This window comes from Zosterops lateralis, assembly GCF_965231275.1.
Source record: "Zosterops lateralis genome assembly, chromosome: 25".
Classification (NCBI taxonomy): Eukaryota; Metazoa; Chordata; class Aves; order Passeriformes; family Zosteropidae; genus Zosterops; species Zosterops lateralis.
The window spans coordinates 1,002,007-1,019,590 of NC_139785.1; the positions used below are offsets into that span (position 1 = coordinate 1,002,007).

The following is a 17,584-nucleotide window of genomic DNA, read 5'->3' on the forward strand; positions in this document are numbered from 1 at the left end:
CCCGGCGGTGAGCGCACGGGAAAACCAGCCATGAAGTCAGGGCAGGAGCCCTCGGCGCTGCCGCCTGGCTATAAAAGGATTTACTCCATCAGCCCCCGGCCCGGTTCCGCCCTGGCCACGGCCCCGCTGGGGCGGAGGCACGCGGGGAATGCTCGAGCAAGGGCTTTCGTCGCTGGTTTTCGGAGTCTTTCCCCAAATATGGTGCCTGGGATGGAGTCATGGAGCGCTGCGGGGCCGGGCGCCCCGGGAGGGAGGGTTTGGGGGGGCCGGACTCCGCGCCCCGCTGACATCATCGTCCCGCCGCCCGCCTTTTAGCACAAGGTCGGGGTCCCCGCGGGGCAGTGCGCTGGTCCCTCGCCGAGCATCGCCCTCGCTCTGTCCGCAGCCGCTTGTAAGTCCTGCCGCGGGGCGGGGAGGGGGGGGGGGGGGGGACGGCGGGCGGCGGGGAGGGTCCCCCTGGTGGGAACGCCGGCCCCCGGCACAGGGATGCTGCTCCCCGGGATGGGGACCCTGTACCGGGGATAGCGGAGCCGCTGCCAGGACTGCGATCTGCTGCTGGATGACGTGGATTGCGCTCCTCCGGGTGGAATGCGGCTCCCCGGTATGGGGATGCTGCTCCTCGGACTGCACCGCTGCTCCCCGGAGGAGGTTCAGGCTGCCCTGCTCGGGCTGGGGTCACTGCCGGGGTTCTGTCCTGCTCTTGCCCCTCAGAACCGTGTTCCCGGCGGCGCTGCGCAGCTGCGGGTCCCCGCGGTAGCCGGAGGGACCGTGCGGGGCTCAGGGCAGCGATGGAGTGGCAACTCCAGCCCCCAGTGCCCATTTCTGCCCGGTGCTTGGCGGGGACGGGAGATAGGCACGGCGCTGGCGGGCCTGGGGCCAGCTGGTGGGCAATGCCAGGTGGCCGAGGGAGCCGTGTGTGACCCCTCAGTGCCAGGTCAGGTCAGGGCAGGGAGCAGGACTGGCTGTGGGACCTGTAGCATCACTGGATGTGCCCAGCAGTGCTCGGGGTCTGAGCACAGGCTGCCCTGGGGCTCATGGGATTAATCATGGGGTTTGTGGGGCACTCCTGCACTGCTGACAGCAAGTCCTGCACTGAGCTGTGCCAGGTCTCAGCCCACCCTGCCAGGGTGCCCAGTGGTCAGGATGAGCCCACTGGAGGCCGGGTGTGGGTGTGGGACATCCACACAGCTCCTGCAGGCACCCGGAGGCACCATGCCAAGCCAGGAGCTGGGCAGGCAGGAGCAATGCCAGCTGCACCAAAGGCTTGGCTGCCACTCCAGGAGCCTCTCCCTGCTGGCATCTTCCCTGGCATCCTCCCTGGCACCCTCGGGCCCTGCCTGCAACCGGCTACCTGCCATCACTGTCCGCAGCATGTCCTTACAAGGGCACGGGCACGGCTCCCACTGCTCCCGCCTCACCCGCACTCCTCCCCGGGCCCCGGAGCTGCCGTGCCAAGGCCACCCCATGGCCACCCTGCTGTGCCAAGGCCACCCCGTGGCCACCCTGCTGTACCACAGCCACCACACCATAGCCACCATACCATAGCCACAGCCAGCCAGCCTTGGTGTGGTCACCCTGCCACCTGGATCCTGGCATGGGTCACACCAGGGACATCTATGCCAACCAAGAGCTGGCAAGGGACAGGAATGAGGCTGCTCCTGTGCACAGCCTGAGCTGGGGATGAGGCATCTCTGCCAGGACATGAACCCTCTGTCTGGGCAGATTTTGGAGGTCATGGTGGTGAATTTTCCTCCAAACACATCTGGATGGAGCTGAAGGGCTGTTACCTGGCAAGGGAAGAGTTGGAAGGGCTTGTCCCGACTGCAGCACAGTGGCAGGCAAATGACACGATGGCATCTGTGGGGTCCCTGGACAGGACACAGCATCTCCACAGCCTGACTGTCCCTGTTGTGCCACCAGGTCTCCCACCACTGCAGCCATGGCAAACAAAGGGCCAGCCTATGGCATGAGCAGGGATGTGCAGTCCAAAATCGAGAAGAAGTACGATGATGAGCTGGAGGATCGGCTGGTGGAGTGGATCGTGGCGCAGTGCGGGGCTGCCGTGGGGCGCCCCGAGAGAGGCCGCCTGGGCTTCCAGGTCTGGCTGAAGAACGGCATTGTAAGTGGGGCCTGGGGGTGGGCAGCCAGTGGGGAGCTCTGAGGGCAGCACAGAGAGCTCTGGGGGCAGCATTGGGAACTCTGAGGCCAGTATGAGGAGACCTGAGGGCAGCACAGGAAGCTCCAAGGGCAGCATGGGGAACTCCAAGGGGAGCATGGGGAGCTCTGAGGGCCACACAGGGAGTTATGAGGGCAGCATGGGGAACTCTGAGGACAACACAAGGAGCTCTGAGGCAGCTCCGAGGGCAGCATTGGGAGCTCTGAGGGCAGCACAAGGAACTCTGAGGGAGCTCTGAGGGCAGCATGGGGAGCTCCAAGGACAGTGCAGCAAACCCAGGCTCCCCTCTGTGGCAGGTGCTCAGCAGGCTGGTGAACAGCCTCTACCCCGATGGCTCCAAGCCCGTCAAGATCCCTGATGCGCCGCCCACCATGGTGTTCAAGCAGATGGAACAGATTGCCCAGTTCCTGAAGGCAGCCGAGGACTATGGTGTGGTGAAGACAGACATATTCCAGACCGTGGACCTGTTTGAAGGTGCGGGAGGGGGCAGTCGGGGTTGGGGGAGCCAGGGTTGCTGTGCCTGTCCTCATGCCTCTCTCTCCCTGGCAGCCAAGGACATGGCGGCGGTGCAGAGGACGCTGATGGCCCTGGGGAGCCTGGCAGTCACCAAGAACGACGGCAACTACCACGGGGACCCCAACTGGTTCATGAAGTAAGTGGAGGAATGCAGAGCTGGGCATGGGGACTCCCTTGTCGTGCAGCTGCTCAGAGCTGACTCTTTCCTCTGCCTGGAAGTGCCCTGGAGCACATGGAATTGGGATGCCAAACTTTCAGCTGTGGAGGGAGAGAGGGTGGCTGGGACATTCCTGGGGATCGGGGGGGCTCCTGGGCAGCCAGGCGTGCGGGTGCCCCACGGCCTCTCCCCGTGCCTCGCAGGAAAGCGCAGGAGCACAAGCGGGAGTTCACCGAGAGCCAGCTGAAGGAGGGCAAGAACATCATCGGCCTACAGATGGGCACCAACAAGGGAGCGTCACAGGCGGGGATGAGCTACGGCCGACCCCGGCAGATCATCAGCTAGGCACGCCCCAGCCGCCCCCAGCCCTCCCCAGCCGGGACCTCCGTCTCCGCTCCCCCCGGCCCAGCGCCGCCGCCAATCCATTGGTATTTATTGAGGAGCATCCGCCCGCCAGCCCCATCGCCCTGCCAGCGGCCGCAGCCCCCCAGCGCCGTGCCCCGGGCAGCCTCTGCCCCCGGGCAGCCTCTGCCCCCGGCCTCGCACCCCCGCCGCCAGCCGGTCCTGCCCTCGCCGGCACCCTCGGGTGGGACGGGCCCGCGCCCCGGCCCCCGGGGCCACTGCCCTGCCCGCCGCCCGCACCAGCCCCCGCCACTGCCGCAGAGATCCCTGCGAACGGGGAGAAGAGAGAATTGGCCTCGGTTTTGTACTTCGTTTTTGTCAAAATTAAAAGGTTATATTCATCTAGCCTGGCCTGACGAGGTTTCCTCGCACCTGCCCTGTCGCAGCTGGCCGGTGGCGTCTGGAAAGACAAAGTCCTTCTCCCTAAACGGCTAAAGCTGCTCCTTCTGCCATCTCCAAACCGGGGAAAACCAAAGCTGGAGCTCAGATTTTCCCTGCTTGGCTTGGAAAACTCTGCCCTCTCCCCCCTGAACCATGACACCCACTTCTGTCCTTGCTCCTTCCAATGCTCTGGCCCAGCCCTTGCCTCCCCCTGCCTGGAGTAGCTCCTTTTATCCCAGGGCACAGAGGGCACACAGCCCCCACAGATACAGCACCCCAGGGCTGGGAGGTGTTGTGTGACACATTTTTCCACAGTGAGGAAGCTTTGGGAGGGCAGAAGAGTGATGGATGGGGGAGAGGAGGGTTTTTCAGGCTTTATTTGGAAAGCTACACAAAAGGGCTTTGCTGATTAAAAAACAAACCCCATCTTTAAAAAAATAAACCACCGATCCCAAAGACGTGAACAAGCCAACCCTGCTCAGAGGAGCCACTGCCAGAGCAACTTAGCCTCCCCTCCCCAGCCCAAACCAGGCCCACCTGCTACCAGAGTTGCTCCTGTGACCAGTGACACAGGGACAGCCCCATCCTGCCCCCAAACAGGCTGGTTCCTGCCTCCCCCACCCCACAGCTGCTCTGTGCCCACAGCAGAGGAGGAATCAGCAGGACTGGAGCATGGAGGGCAGGGAGAAGCACTGGCTGGAGATGAGTGAAATAACTCCCTGCTTCTAAACTGGGAGAACTGGTGGGTAGGGGCCAGCTGCCAGCCGGGAAAATGCCAGTGCTGCGGGGTCCCTGCCTGCACAGATGGCTGCCTGGGCCTTGTCTCATTTTCCAGGCTCGCTCTGCAGGAATCAGGGACAAAATGACATGTCCTGGCCCTGCTGCAGGGGCAGGAAGGGGCTCTGTGTGGAGCTGGCTCTGTGAGAATGGCACCCCACACACAACGGGGAGCCCTGAGTGTCCGGCAGGGCAGGCTCCGTCAGGAAAGGGTTTAAGGCTTGCTTTGTTTTCCAGGAGATGGAAGGGAAGCTCCCTTTCCAGTACCAGAGCTCTCTCCTTGTTTCCAAGCCACTTCCAACACCACCTCCCGCAGGACACAGTGGCAATGGTCCGTGGAGGCTCAGGAATGAGTCTGTGCTGCCCAAGCCCAGGAAGGTCGTACCAAGGGAGGGCCCCAGCCCCAGTCAGCAGGGCTGATGCTCCCTGTCCTCCCCGAGTTCAGTTGATGCCTCCTGGCCCAGGAATCCGGTTCCAGTGGGGGCTGCCTCATGGAAGCTCACAGCTCTGCCATTGCTGCAAAGTTTGAGGTGGATGGGGGTCCAGGACCTCTCCACCCCGTCCCGGGCAGGCTGCAGGTGCTCACACTCCATCTCGGCCTCCTCCATGTCCTTCTCCCGGTACAGGGGCACCGACTCCATCTCCAGGCTGCTCTCCAGGGCTCGGTGCTTCCTGCCCTGCTGGTACCACCTGCAGCTGCTGGGGCTGGGGCAAGCCAGGTCCATCCCCACCTCTTTCCTCGTCAGGCAAACCTCCAGCATGTAGTAGAAAGTCCAGAACACAGCAAAGCATCCCAAAAGCAGGAGCGTCTGCAGAGGGAAACCCCTTGAAAAACACAGCTCTCAACCCCCTCAGCACTGCCCAGCAGCGAGGGCACAGAGTACTGAGCAGGGTCCTGCTCTCCCAGTTCATCCTGGGGCATGCAAGGTTACCAGCCTGCTGGCAGGCTCACCTTCAGGGTGTTGGCTGTGATGGTGTAACGCTGCTCCTCGGGGATGTCCAGCCCTGGGGGACAGGGCAGGGAGAAGTCACTGCTCAGGTACTGCCCACTCATGGCTTCTTCCAGCAGCCTGGGGACAGAGACACCCTGTGAGGGCCCCGTGGGTAGAGGGGCTCCAGGGAGGCTCTAAAATGCCCACAAAGTGTCTGGAGTGTCCCCTTCGGCACACAGAGCTGTGTTCTACAGCCTATGGCTGCCCTGTGAGGTGTGAGGGCAGCCCCAGTCTCACCTGGCAGCAACACAGCTCCAACCCACTGCTCATAGGCAGGGATAAACCCCTCAGCCTCCCTGTCTTGGCTCCCAGCAAGCTGGGGATGTGCTGTCCTACCTCTGCCGTTCCTTCATCTCTGCTGGGGACCAGGAGGAGCCGTACAGAGTCAGCTGCCACTGCTTCAAGGTGCCAGGCCTCAGGCTCTCGCCCCCTGGGGAGGAAATAGGTCGGTCCAGTGGGGAAGTCCCTGAGCCAATCAGGTGATAAGCTGGCAGCTCCCAGGGACAGGGCACAGAGCTGCCACCACTCCTGAGGGCCCCCTGGGAGGCAGCACTCACCGATATCCCTGATGAGCAGCCTGTAGGTGCCCTGTGCTTCCTCACCCCAGCACCGCACCGTGGAGAAGGTCCAGTCAGAGAAGCCATTGGGGTCCCTGCCCAGGGATGAGGGAAAACAACCCATGAGGAGTCACAGAGCCTGACATGGCCCCAGTGCCCTGCCCTCCAGTGTCCCCTGGGTGCTTACGAGTCCATACTGCGGGTGGTCCCGATCAGGGACATCATCCCACTGGGGCAGAAGAGCCGGATCTCCAGGTTGCCACGGCGAGGGTGGGTTATGGTGACAGTGACTGCCACGTGCTCCAGGGTCCTCATGCCAGACAGTTCCAGGTCAGCAAGGGTGACTGGGAAAGGGAAGGGGGTTTGTCAAGGATTTGGGATGGAGTCCCCACTCCCAGCCAGCCCTGCTGGGCTGTGGTGCCACTTAACAGGACACATAGGTTGTCTCTGCCTATTCCCAACCGCCCCGTGTGGGACTGGGAGCAGAAGCCAGGTGTCCAGGCTGGCCCATCCTGTCCCGAGCTGTTCCCAGCTCCATGAATGCCCACAGCCCCTCTGCAGTGGGGTGAGCTGGGTGGGTGGGTGCTCCCAGCCCCTGCTAAGGGGGCACAGGCCAGGACAGGCATGTCACAGAGCCAGCAGTGTCCCCTGTGTGCAGGCCCTGCTGGGCCGGGCTCTCCTCCTCGCTGGTAGCAGCGGAGCAGCGCTGCCGTTCCGGACAGGCCTGGCCAAGTCGGGAGCTGCAGCATTACCTAAAATGGTCAAAGCCAGCCCGAGCGCCTCTGGCCGCTGCCCAGCCCCACTCCTGAGCCCTGTCTGGCTCCCCAAACACATCAGCACGGGATGGGATTGTGGGGAGGGGATCAGCAGCAGGCAGATCCCCTGGGGATGGGCGGAAAAAGGCGGAGCAGCCCAGCACTTAACCCCTTGCTGGCCTCCTGCAGCCCAGAGCCGGTCCTGCCCTGCTGTGCCACACACCGGGGGGCAGGGCCGGCCCTGCTCCCGGTGGCACACCTGCTCTTACCGTTCCAGGCCACCTCCAGCTCCTGCGGGAGCAACGGGATGCTCCTGCCCTCCCTCAGCACAGGGCTCACGTACGAGGCCAGGTATGGCACAGACTCCCAGATCTGCCAGGGGAAGGAGAGAGGGTTCAGCACGAATTGCACCCTCCCTGCACATCCATCCCTCCATCTCCCACAGCTCTTACAAGCTGCTCCTGTGCTGGATGTGGGCCCAGGCCAAGGAGCCTCTCCCGATGATGCTCTGGGTCACACAGGCTGCTGTGACACCCCAGGGATGGGAGCAGCGCCCACATGCCCAGGAAAGGAGGAAAAGTCACTGCCTGGGAGCCAGAAGGGCTGATCAAGGTTTGCAACTTCCCAGCTCTGGGTTTGTCACTGTGGCTTTGAGTGGTGTCTTGAGGCTGTTCCACTCCAACCCCTGGAAGAGTGGGACAGGGAACAGCAGAAACCAACTGCCTGCAGGAAGAGGGAGCAGCCTGGGAGCCCCTGTGACCCCAGGGGCACAGTTGGCAGCAGCAGTGACCCAGCACAGCTGCACAGAGCTCCACACACGAGCTGGGACCAGGTGCCAAAGGGATGTGCTCTGGGCGCCATGTGAGGAGGAAGAAATGGTGTGACCACACCACTCCCCTGGAGCTGCCAGCTGAGAACAGCCTGTTTCAGGGGCCAGGACACCCTCCCTGCAGCCACTGTGGACAGAGGAAGGTGCTGGGGCTTTTGACGAAGCTCCCATTGCTGTGAATCAGGGCCCTCACCATGGCTATATATAGTGCTGGAGAGCAGCAGCTTGGGGCAGCTTTCAGGCACTGCTGGGAGCGTCATGACCTCATACCAAAAGCAGCCTCAGAGCCAGGGCCAGCAGGATGGTGGCCAACGTGCTGGCCCTCAACAGCAGCGGTGTCACCCCACAGCATCACCAGGACAGGACATATCCCTGCCATGGGGCTGGGCTTCTCTGCCTGCCCACAGAGCAGGTGTAGGAGGGCAGGGAATTACCTTGGCAGCATTCACCAGCCTCCAGGCGTTGAGCAGGCCGAAGCCATGCTGGTGGCTGTGGCTGAAGCCCGCCTGGTTTGTGTCCCACTTGGCGTGATGGTCCTCGTACTGCAAAGACACACAGGGTGCTCTGCTTACCTGGTGGACACCAGCAGCCTGAAACCCCCAGTCCTGAAGGGAAGGAGGCCCAGACACATCCCACAGTGGTGGGGAAGCAAACCCACATGGCCTTATTAGAAAGGAACAGGTTGACCTTTGTTTGAAACAAATCCCAGGACAAAGCAGCTTCCCAGCTCCTCAGAAAGGAAATGGAGCAGCACGAAAGGGCACAAATGCCTCTGCTCTGAAACATCCCAGCTGCTCTCTGCTGCCCAAACCACTGCCTGTGGCACAGCAGAAGCCTTGGAGAGAAGGAACAGAGTCCTTTATATTACCAAGAGCTGGGGCAGGACAGATCTGGGTCCCATCACTTATTGGGTTGTACAACTCTGGCAACATTGGCTTGGAAGTCATGGAAAACACTGTCCCATGCCAAAGAGAGCAAAGCATCAGCTGGACACAGACTCCTGTCCCCCAGAGGGGTGTGGAAGAAGCCCCATCCCTCCAGTCAGTTCCCACTCCTGCTCTGGGTGAAGGGAAGGGCTGTGTTTGCTGCCCAGCTCTCTGTTGTGCCTGTTTCCAGGAGCCCAGTTCTCTGGAGAGTCCAGGAAAGGTCAGGGCAGAGCTCCTCACTTTCCCACTCCTGGGACCTCCCACTGCCTGGACCATGAGGTGACATTGCAGAGGTGTCAGCCTTGGGCTGGGCCAGCCCCACCACACACACACAGGGTTGAGCCCTGAAACCTTCTGAGTCCCTGGAACCTGCTGAGCCCTGGAACCCACCGAGCCCCTGGAACCCCCTCAGCCCCTGGAACTTGCTGAGCCCCTGGAATCCGCTGAGCCCCTGGAACCTCCTGAGCCCCTGGAACCCCCTGAGCCCTGGAACCTGCTGAGCCCCTGGAAGAACCCTACATTGGCAGATGGAGGCAATTCCTGAGGCAAATAACCCATTCATTATGATGACAGGGGAAAATGCCTCAGCCACATTCCTGGAAGGAACACGGGGTGAGGGGAAGACACAATCCCCGTGCTGGGAGCCAGAGGAGGGAGAGATTTATGGAGGGGCAGCAGACACAAACAAGGATGTGCACAGCAGGGCCTCAGTCATCCTGCAGTATCCCTGAGGGAAGCAGGGGGAAGGAGGGAGGGAGAAGGGGAGGGCCAGCCCCTCACCTTGGTGGCAGTGAAGACGATGACGTGCTGCACGTCCCGCCAGGTGAGGCATGGCCGCACCTGCAGCATCAGTGCGATCATCCCCGCGGCCAGCGGGGCAGCGGCCGACGTCCCCGTGTGACCCTCCGTGCAGCCCGTGCCCTTCTGCAAGTCCCAGTCTGTTGTCACCTGCCCAGGAACAGGGGACAGGCCTCTGTCAGCCTGCTGTGCTGTGCTGGGGTGGCTGGACAGGTACATGTGGTCCTGGCTGCGAGCTGTGCCCCTGCCAGCCAAGCTCAGCCTGCTTGCAGCCAGCCAGGAAGGGTCCCTGGGACAGCCTCACTGCAAGGACAGCGATCCCAGCTGGGAAACAATTCATGGAGACAGTTCCCTTTGTAGAGAGAAAGAAACTAGCCCTAACTAAGCAAGTCTGTGGGAAACTCCTGGCAGATAGAGTTTGGGTTCTTCCTCACCTTTAGTGCTGAACACAGACTGCAGGGGGGCCACATGGGACTGTGCAGAGCACACAGCACCTCTGAAGAGGCATCGGGAGGCTCCCAGATTATGCCACCTCTCTGCAAAGCAAGTGCATCCATCTACCTCTGCTCCCTGTAGGGAGAAAGCCCAAAATCTGAAGGGTTTCTTGTGTTTTTGCTTGACTCTATCCCATTTTTCCAGCTGTGAGTGGCTCCAGCTCATGCTGGGACACTGAGTGTCCCACACAGAGCACCCCGAGAGCAGAAACTTTCAGTAGGAAGCACATCTAGTGCCAGAAGCCGTATTAAATTCTTCCCATTAAGGAAACCACACAAAGTTTATGGTCTGGTAAAAGGAAAAAAAAATAGCCGGAGCAGATGGCTGCAGGGAAGTTAACTCTGGCACCACTGCAGGGAGCTCCAGGGTGTCCAGGAGCAGACTGTGCTTCTGAAAAAGGCTGTGTGAGGTTTAGCAAGGCATCTCGCCCTGGCTGCCCCATGGAGTGCCAGCTCCCCTGTTAGTGTCCCATAAAGCCAGTGTTTAAAATGAACATGCAATTGTGACCTTCAAAGCACTCACACCATGCTGGGGAAAGCCAGACCAACCCATGAGCCTGTAGCTCCTAATGGAATGCAGCAAAGCCCTTGCTGGTTCCCTTTTTTCCCAGTGTCAGTACTTTCCAAACCAGCCTGGGACAACTGCAGTGATTTCTGAAAGCAAAAATCAGCCCCGTTCTGGGTTTTACTCTCCCTGTGGCAGATTGTGCCATGCCCTGGCTGGGCACAGATCCCTGCCCTGGCTCTAGGCTGCAGGAGGAGCTTGCTGAGGATCCTAGGCTCTCCCAGCTCCCCCACTTTACCCAGCTTGTGGGGAAGCCTGTTTGACCAGCCTGGATTCAGCTGCTCTTTGGCAGGCACAGAGCCACAGGAAAGTGCTTTTGGGAAGTACCTGTGCTGGTGGGAAATCCTCCAAACATAGACAACCCAACCCCAAGTATCAGAAGCCAGTGATGTTTCCCCTAAGCTGCCGTGGGGTGGGTGGGCTCTACTGTCCCTGCCGGCCCCACAGGACAGGGAGGGGTCACACCACTTGGGTGGGGGCAGCCTGGCCCCAAGGGAGGAACAGGCTGGGCCAGGCCTGCAGGGGGAAAACAGCCCTGGCTGCTTGGCTCAGGCAGAAAAGAGATGTTGTTGACAAGAAGTAATTTTTTGGCAAAAGAAGGGAAAAGCTGATAAAAATATTCTTAAAAATTCAACTGGGAGAGGCTCACATGCCAGAAGAGACAAGAAGCTGGGGCCAAGTGGTTTAAAAAGCCCAATACTCTCCCTGCCCTCCGTGCTCCAGCATCCCTTGGGGGCAGAGCGAGGGGGGCTGGCTGCGGCAGCTCCCACAGGGCTGAAAAACAGGACCCTCCCTCTGTTTGTGCAGGGCCTGGATAAAAGGCACAGCCATGCCCTGGCTCACAGAGGAACTGTGTGGGAATTGGAGGGGACGGAGTGATGTCCTGGCTGTCCCCAGGGTGGCCAGGAGGGCACAGGGGACACACAGGTACTCACAATGCTCCTCATCATCTTGTCCCCGCCACTGAAGGTCACAGCCAGCATGGAGGCACATTCCTCAGCATAGAAGGGCATGGAGCCCGTCTCATCCACAGCTCCTGGGAAAATGGGAAAGGCACTGGCTGCGTGAAACCTGTTCTGCCTCAATCGCTGGCATTTCAAGGTGCTAATCCCCTAAGAGCTCCTCCTGCCAGATGTGCTCTTCCAGGGCCTGGGAAATTAGAACCAAGTCTGTATTTTCCTCATCTGGAAGATCTACAGGAAGGGCAGCCATGAGAAATAATCCCTCACTGTGCTCAGTATCACACAGATCCTCTGCCCCTCACACAGCTTCTGCTCTGGAGAAACGTGGATTATGCATTTCTCCTCTAACACAAATGATGGGAATGCTGCATTCCAAGTCACTCCTTGAACATGGTAGTGTCTGTCACAGCCCCGAGGGAGGCCTGGACACGGGCAGGAATTTGTCTGGCCTCCTCTTGCTCTGTAGGTCAGAAGCAAACTGCAGGCTTGGGGGCTGAAGCCCAGCACACCCCAGACACTGCCATGCCTGTTCCCAGACACTTTCCCATGGATTCCCACCATCCAGCCAGCTCCCAGCTGGGCAGGTTCTGTGCTTTTGGGATGACCTTGCTGCTCCAGGCTGGGAAAGGAAGAGACAGAAGAGCCAGGCTCACCTATTGTGACAGTGTAGATGGAGTTGGCGTATCCATCGTAGTTGCAGTTGTCACTGTGCTGGCCCCCATTGCCACTGGCCACCACGAAGATGCTCCCAAAGCCCCGGCGACCTGCGATCACCCCGTGCTGCAGGGCAGCCTGTGGAGAGAGGCAGGGCAGGGGGCTCTCCCCAGGTCCTTCCAGACTGACCCCAGTGGTTTCTGACAGCAGCCAGCCCAGCACGTGTGATCTCTGCCCCTCTGTGAGTGCCCAGCCCCACAGTCAGCAGGGCTTTGCCTTTGCTGAGGCACACCACACCATGGGCCCCCCCTGCAGGCACATTTCAGCCCAGACACCATCCCCACCTAGGGAAAGGACACGTCTGATGGATGAGCAGGAACACAACCCCACTGGAAGTGCCTGCCCTGCTCTCCCTGCCCCTGACAGATGAAGGTACATTCTGCCCTCCTGACTGTGCTGTGGCACAGCAAGCTCTGCCCGTGCTCGGTGTCCCAGAGCTTGTTCCAGCTGTCTCTGCAGGCAGGAAGGGAATAAATTAACTTGCAGAACTGGAAACCATTTGTTATGGTGAACGAACATCTCGGTTGTCAGCACTGCTCTGAGGAGTGCAGGAACTGCTGAGTTGTGGTTGGAAAAGCACAGCAGAAGAGCACTGGAGCAGAACCACACCCCTCTGCTGGTTTTGGGGCCCCTCAGTGACCCCTTGCTGCAGCACAGGCAGGCTGTGTGTGTTTTGCAGCAGCTCTGCAGCACAGGAGCTCTGAGAAAACCTTAATGGCCTGGGAAGGAGCAGCCTCAGCTCTGACTCTTCCTCCCACTGCAATCCCACCCCCCTTGTTTTATTCCCAGTATCCAAAGGCACCATCCCTGCCTCGAGAACCATGCTGAGCACAGGGAAACTCAGCCTGCTGAGCAGAGAGCATCCTGTAGGCTGCACAAGTTGTCAGTGCAATAGCACAGGCTGTGAAAGAGCCTTTTCCTGCTGGAACCAGCCTGTCCTTGGAAAGCTCCTCCTGCTCTGCCTGAACGCTGCCCTCCCGCGGCAGCATCACCTCTCCCAACCACACAGTGACAGGGAAACCTCTGCTGGCACCGAGTGACACAAACAGATGTGCTGAGTGTCACAGTAACGTGTCCCTCCCTGCCTGAACGGGCAGGCAAGAAGCCACAAGCTCTGGAGACTCCCCCAGGGCTGCTGGGGCTGGGTTTTACCTTTCCCAGTTGATGGGGGCCATCCACAGTCTTCCCATCGTCGTCGGGACCCCAGCTGCAAAGAGAGACAAGGTGAGGTGACAGCCCCAGGAGTCACAGGCGGCTCTTCCTGCCATCACAGTGAGCTCCCAGAAGCCACCAGCTGCTCCCAGCACCACGACTGGGACTGCAGAGCACTGCACTTTCCCAACCATTAGGATGGCCCCTCACTGCTGGGACATCGCTGTTGTGTTTGCACTGTGCCTCTGGGTCAGATTCCAGTGGACAAAATGTTTGATTTTTATTTAACAAGTGGCTTCTCACACATTCCAGTCCCCGTCACAGGGCTCAGCTGAGGCTGCCTGACCACAGTGGGGAGCACAGTGTCCCCTCCAGCACAGCCAGCCCAGGGGATGTGCTGCAGCACAGAGAGGGAAATCTCACAACTGTAGGTACTGTGCAGAGCCTAGGACAGGTCTCCAGGAACAGGATTTTGGTGCCTCAGGGCTAACTGCAGCCACAGGAGGATGGGGGCTGGTGTGAGCACGCAGCCATGAGCTGTGACTCTGTCCCCAGGCAGAGCAGGGCCTGCAACTTGGAGCCAGCTCAGGGTCCCCTGGGGGCTCACCTGCAACTGTAGATGTCATTGATCTGATAGTGCTTGTTGAAGGCAATGGCCTCCATGCTGTCCGTGAGGGGCCCGTCCAGCACTCGGATGCCTGCAGGACAGAGGGCAAGGAACATGGCTGACACGGGTCACACGAGCTACAGAAGCTGCAAACAAACCGGCTTGAGGGTGCCCCACTGTGCTCACCCTGCAAGGCCAGCCCAGCTTTGGAGGGCTGAGGCTTGAGGCAGTGCCAGGTCCCACCTGCATCTGGGGCAAACCCTCCTGTTCCCTGTGCTGTGAGTACAGGATAAGCTCATCCCTGTTTCTGCCAGCTGGGAGCTTCTGCCTGCTGTGCCCTGGGAAAGCCCTGACTGCCCCTGGCACTCCAGGGACTGTGGTGTGACCAGGTATGGACAGGATCATGTCCCAGCATTGCTGTCCCCTGCCCTGGCAGGGACATATCCTGCAGGGCACAGAGCCCTCACCTCCCTCTGCAGAGAAGCTCAGGAGCTCTGGAGACAGCTGGGGCACAGCACACACTCCCTGACCTTGCAGGGGAGAGAGACAGCAGTGGCCCTTAGCCCCTGTCCATCCCCCAAGGCAAAGCTGAGACCAGGGGCCAGGGCAGTGAGATTGGCCAAGATTTGCTGCCCCAGTGCCTCCAGACACAGCCTGGGCACGTTGTGGCACAACTGCCTGGCTCAGCCAGCATGGCACAGCTGCTCTGCCAAAACTTTGGCAGCAAGGAAAGCTGGGAACACTCTGGAAAAGCTGCCAGGAGCCAGCTCCTCTGGAGAGGAGCTCAGGCAGGCGCCAGGCCCTCCCTGCAACAGCCCGACCAGCCTGAGCACGGCAGCACTGACTCAGAGCTGACCCAGCCCAGGGAGTTGTGTCTCAGGGCAGGGATCTGGGGTGAGGCAGGCTGGGGTGCCTGGCAGCCCTCACGTACCCGCAATGCGGCTCCCAAAGGCGACTCCCACTGTGCAGAAGCTGTTGTTGGGCACGGCCGCGATCTCCCCGGCGCAGCGCGTCCCGTGGTGGTTCCCGTTCTCCTCATCAGGGTGAGGCATAGGGTCAGGGTCGTTGGAGTTCAAGTCATAGCTGCCTTCTGGGCTCTGGGAACAGACCCACAGTCAGGGCTGGGGCTCTGCTCTCCTCAGTTTGGGAAAAGCAGGAGTTAAGGGAATGCAACATGGGCTGAAACACAGGCTGGAAGTCATGGGAACTTGGAGGCTGCTTCCTCACAGGGCTGCAGCTCAACACTGCTATCTGCTGCTGTGAGGAAAGGACCAACCAAGGCAGCTCCAGGCAGTGCTGCGGGTCAGAGGGACACTAGCTGCCTCCCACATGGGCTGCACAAAGGCAGGTAACCCTGAAACCCGGGTGCAAAATCTCCCAGGAAAGGTTTGCTACTGGCACTTTCCGCCCTGGCAGAGCCCAGGGTGACGGCGCAGGTTGGACTCTGAGCTCTCACACTCCTGTCACACTGCCCGGCCTCCAGCCTGCTCAGGCACTCACGTAGTTTGGCTGGATGTCCTTGATGGTGTGCTCCACGCCATCGTCCACCACCACCACCGTCACCCCGCGCCCCGTCACGTTCCGCTCCCACACGCCCGTGACGTTGATGTCCTTCCCGGGGCTCTTGCGGTTGTTCTAAGGACAGTGAGGGGACAGGGTCAGTGCTGAGGGGACCTCCTGGCTACACTGGATATGATGTGTGGGGCTGGGGCCAGCATGAGAAGGAGCCAGAGGACAGTCAGGGGAGATTGTTTGAGGCTGACAGCGAGCAGCAGTTGCTGAAGCCATGATGTGGAGGGCACAGTGTGCTCCAGGCAAACCCCTCTGCACACCCCAGTGCCACCAGTGCACAACCAGCTGCAGGAGCTGCTTCCTCGCGTTACCACAGCCAGCACATGGCAGGCAGGGTGGGCTCTCAGCGAGCTCCCTCCTCACCAAAGAACAGAAAGAGGCTGTTCTGCCTCCCGCATGACAGCTCGCCCGTGGCCACACAAACAGCCCAAGCCTGCGAGCACAGTAGGAGCCAGAAAACCACTCACCAGATGCCACTGCTGAGGGTATTTGGGATCGTTAAAGTGCAGGCTGCGCTTGGAGCGCTTCAGAAGCTTCTGTTCCGAGTGCCACCGCACACTGTCGTGCTGTGCAAACAAAGTGTCCACCGACCTCCTTACTGCTTCGTGTTCAGCCGCCGCGTGGCCGTCGGGCTGGTAGGCAAAGAGGTAATGGCCCTTAAGCTCCCCAACACGGCCCATGTTCACCAGCCCCGCAGTCCGGGCCAGCTCCTCTGCCCGCTGCTCCAGCTCCTCCTCGGGTGCATCCAAGCTGACCGCCCACGTCAGCCTCCCGTGGCGGCCCTCAGTGTCCGGAGCGCGCTGCCCGCCGCAGGCCGGCCCGGCCGGTGAGGCCAGGGGGATCCAGGCAGCGCTCAGCCAAAGGCACGTGTGGATGCAGAGCGTGGCCTCCATCCCCGCACTCCATAGCGGCGCTCCCCGCCTCCAATGCGGCATCAGACAGGCGGGCTGCAACAGCACACGTGAAACTGGTGAGAACTCCTCCTGATGAGGGACACGGTGGCCAAGATCTCACCTGAAAGTCCCACAAAGCCCCACGGGGCTTGCCACCAACCCGCTGCACAGCAGATCCTCTTCCCGGGAAACCCCAACCGAGGCGGCTCCTTCCCAGAGCTGGAGGCACACCCAGGCTGGGCAGGGATCGATCCCAACCCTACCCTGCCTGCTGGGTGGCAGCCCCGGGCCAGGAAACACCGCGCTGGGCTGGTAGGAGAAGCCACTTCCCCCTCTCGCGTCTGATAAGGAACTGATAAGAAACTCTTGATGCGTTGTTCCCCAGAACAAACACCACGGGCAACGCCATGCTCCGTGGGCAGCCGAGAGCTGGTTCCTCTTCCGCAGCAGCCCCACCGAACTCGTTCCTCACCTGCCCCACGGCCGGAGGAACCTGCTTTTCCCTGGCATAGGCGGAAATCACCACCGAGCCCCAGTTCAACCCGTATTCCGTAAGCTACGGCAGCGCAGAGCGGGGAAAACACCTCCCGAGATGCCGCTCCCTGGGACGTGCCCGGAGCTCGGCACCCCCGGCCCTTTTCCTCCCTCGATCCGGTCCGTTCCCCTCTGATACAACTCATCAGCTGCGGCTGCTGCTGGACACCGAGCTCCAGGTTTCTCTCCCTAAAACTCGGGCTTTGAAGCGCCCCTCGGTGCACCCCGGGAGCGGCACAGCGCAGCGCCCCGGGGCAGCCCCGGCGCTCCCCGCTCCGCCGGGCACCGGCACCAGGGACACGGCGGAGGTCACCCACGGGCACAGCACCCCGGCTCCCGTCTGCCACCCCCGCGGGAGCCGCAGCGAGGCCGGTGCTCCCCGGCCCGGTGCCCACCCCGCCGCCCTCCGGTGCCGCCCCGCAGCGCTCACCGGGCATGAGCCGCCGCCGCCGCCGGAACCCCGGTGCCGCTGACAGCGGCGTCACATCCGCCGGGGCGCGGGGCGGAAGGGGCGGCGCGGCGGGGGCGCGGGTCGTGCGCTCCGCCCGGTGCCGCTCGGTGCCCCCCCGGTGCCGCTCCGCCGGCCCGGCCTAGCCCCGCAGCCGCCCCCATGGCGCTGGAACAGGCGCAGGTCGACGGCCCCGACCCGCCGCGCCTCTGCGAGCCCGGCCCCGCCGCGCCGCCCGGCAGGTAAGGGGGGGCCCGGCGGGGCGGCAGCGGCAGCGGGATGGAGCGGGCATGGGGCGGGGATGGAGCGGGAATGGAGCGGGAATGGAGCGGGAATGGAGCCGGGATGGAGCGGGAATGGAGCCGGGATGGAGCGGG

At 61.5% G+C, this 17,584-nt stretch overlaps 2 protein-coding genes across 2 annotated transcripts; one reads left to right on the forward strand and one right to left on the reverse strand.

Annotated features, from left to right (window-relative positions):
* The first annotated feature begins 309 nt into the window (after positions 1 to 309).
* Positions 310 to 3,587, forward strand: TAGLN (transgelin). Its single transcript, XM_083878011.1, has 5 exons — positions 310 to 391; positions 1,921 to 2,119; positions 2,473 to 2,650; positions 2,726 to 2,828; positions 3,053 to 3,587. Exons 2-5 carry the CDS (start codon positions 1,940 to 1,942, stop codon positions 3,192 to 3,194), a joined length of 603 nt encoding a protein of 200 aa, XP_083734137.1. The 5' UTR covers positions 310 to 391; positions 1,921 to 1,939; the 3' UTR covers positions 3,195 to 3,587.
* A 370-nt stretch (positions 3,588 to 3,957) lies between these two features.
* On the reverse strand, positions 3,958 to 17,217 carry PCSK7 (proprotein convertase subtilisin/kexin type 7). Its single transcript, XM_083878010.1, has 17 exons — positions 17,190 to 17,217; positions 15,800 to 16,279; positions 15,261 to 15,395; positions 14,692 to 14,857; positions 13,761 to 13,851; positions 13,154 to 13,208; positions 11,941 to 12,079; positions 11,261 to 11,361; positions 9,701 to 9,802; positions 9,249 to 9,416; positions 7,977 to 8,084; positions 6,983 to 7,085; positions 6,146 to 6,302; positions 5,959 to 6,053; positions 5,738 to 5,831; positions 5,362 to 5,479; positions 3,958 to 5,218 (listed from the first exon to the last, which is right to left on the reverse strand). The coding sequence occupies exons 2-17, from the start codon at positions 16,265 to 16,267 to the stop codon at positions 4,817 to 4,819; spliced, it is 2,502 nt and encodes an 833-aa protein (XP_083734136.1). The 5' UTR covers positions 16,268 to 16,279; positions 17,190 to 17,217; the 3' UTR covers positions 3,958 to 4,816.
* Positions 17,218 to 17,584: the final 367 nt, after the last annotated feature.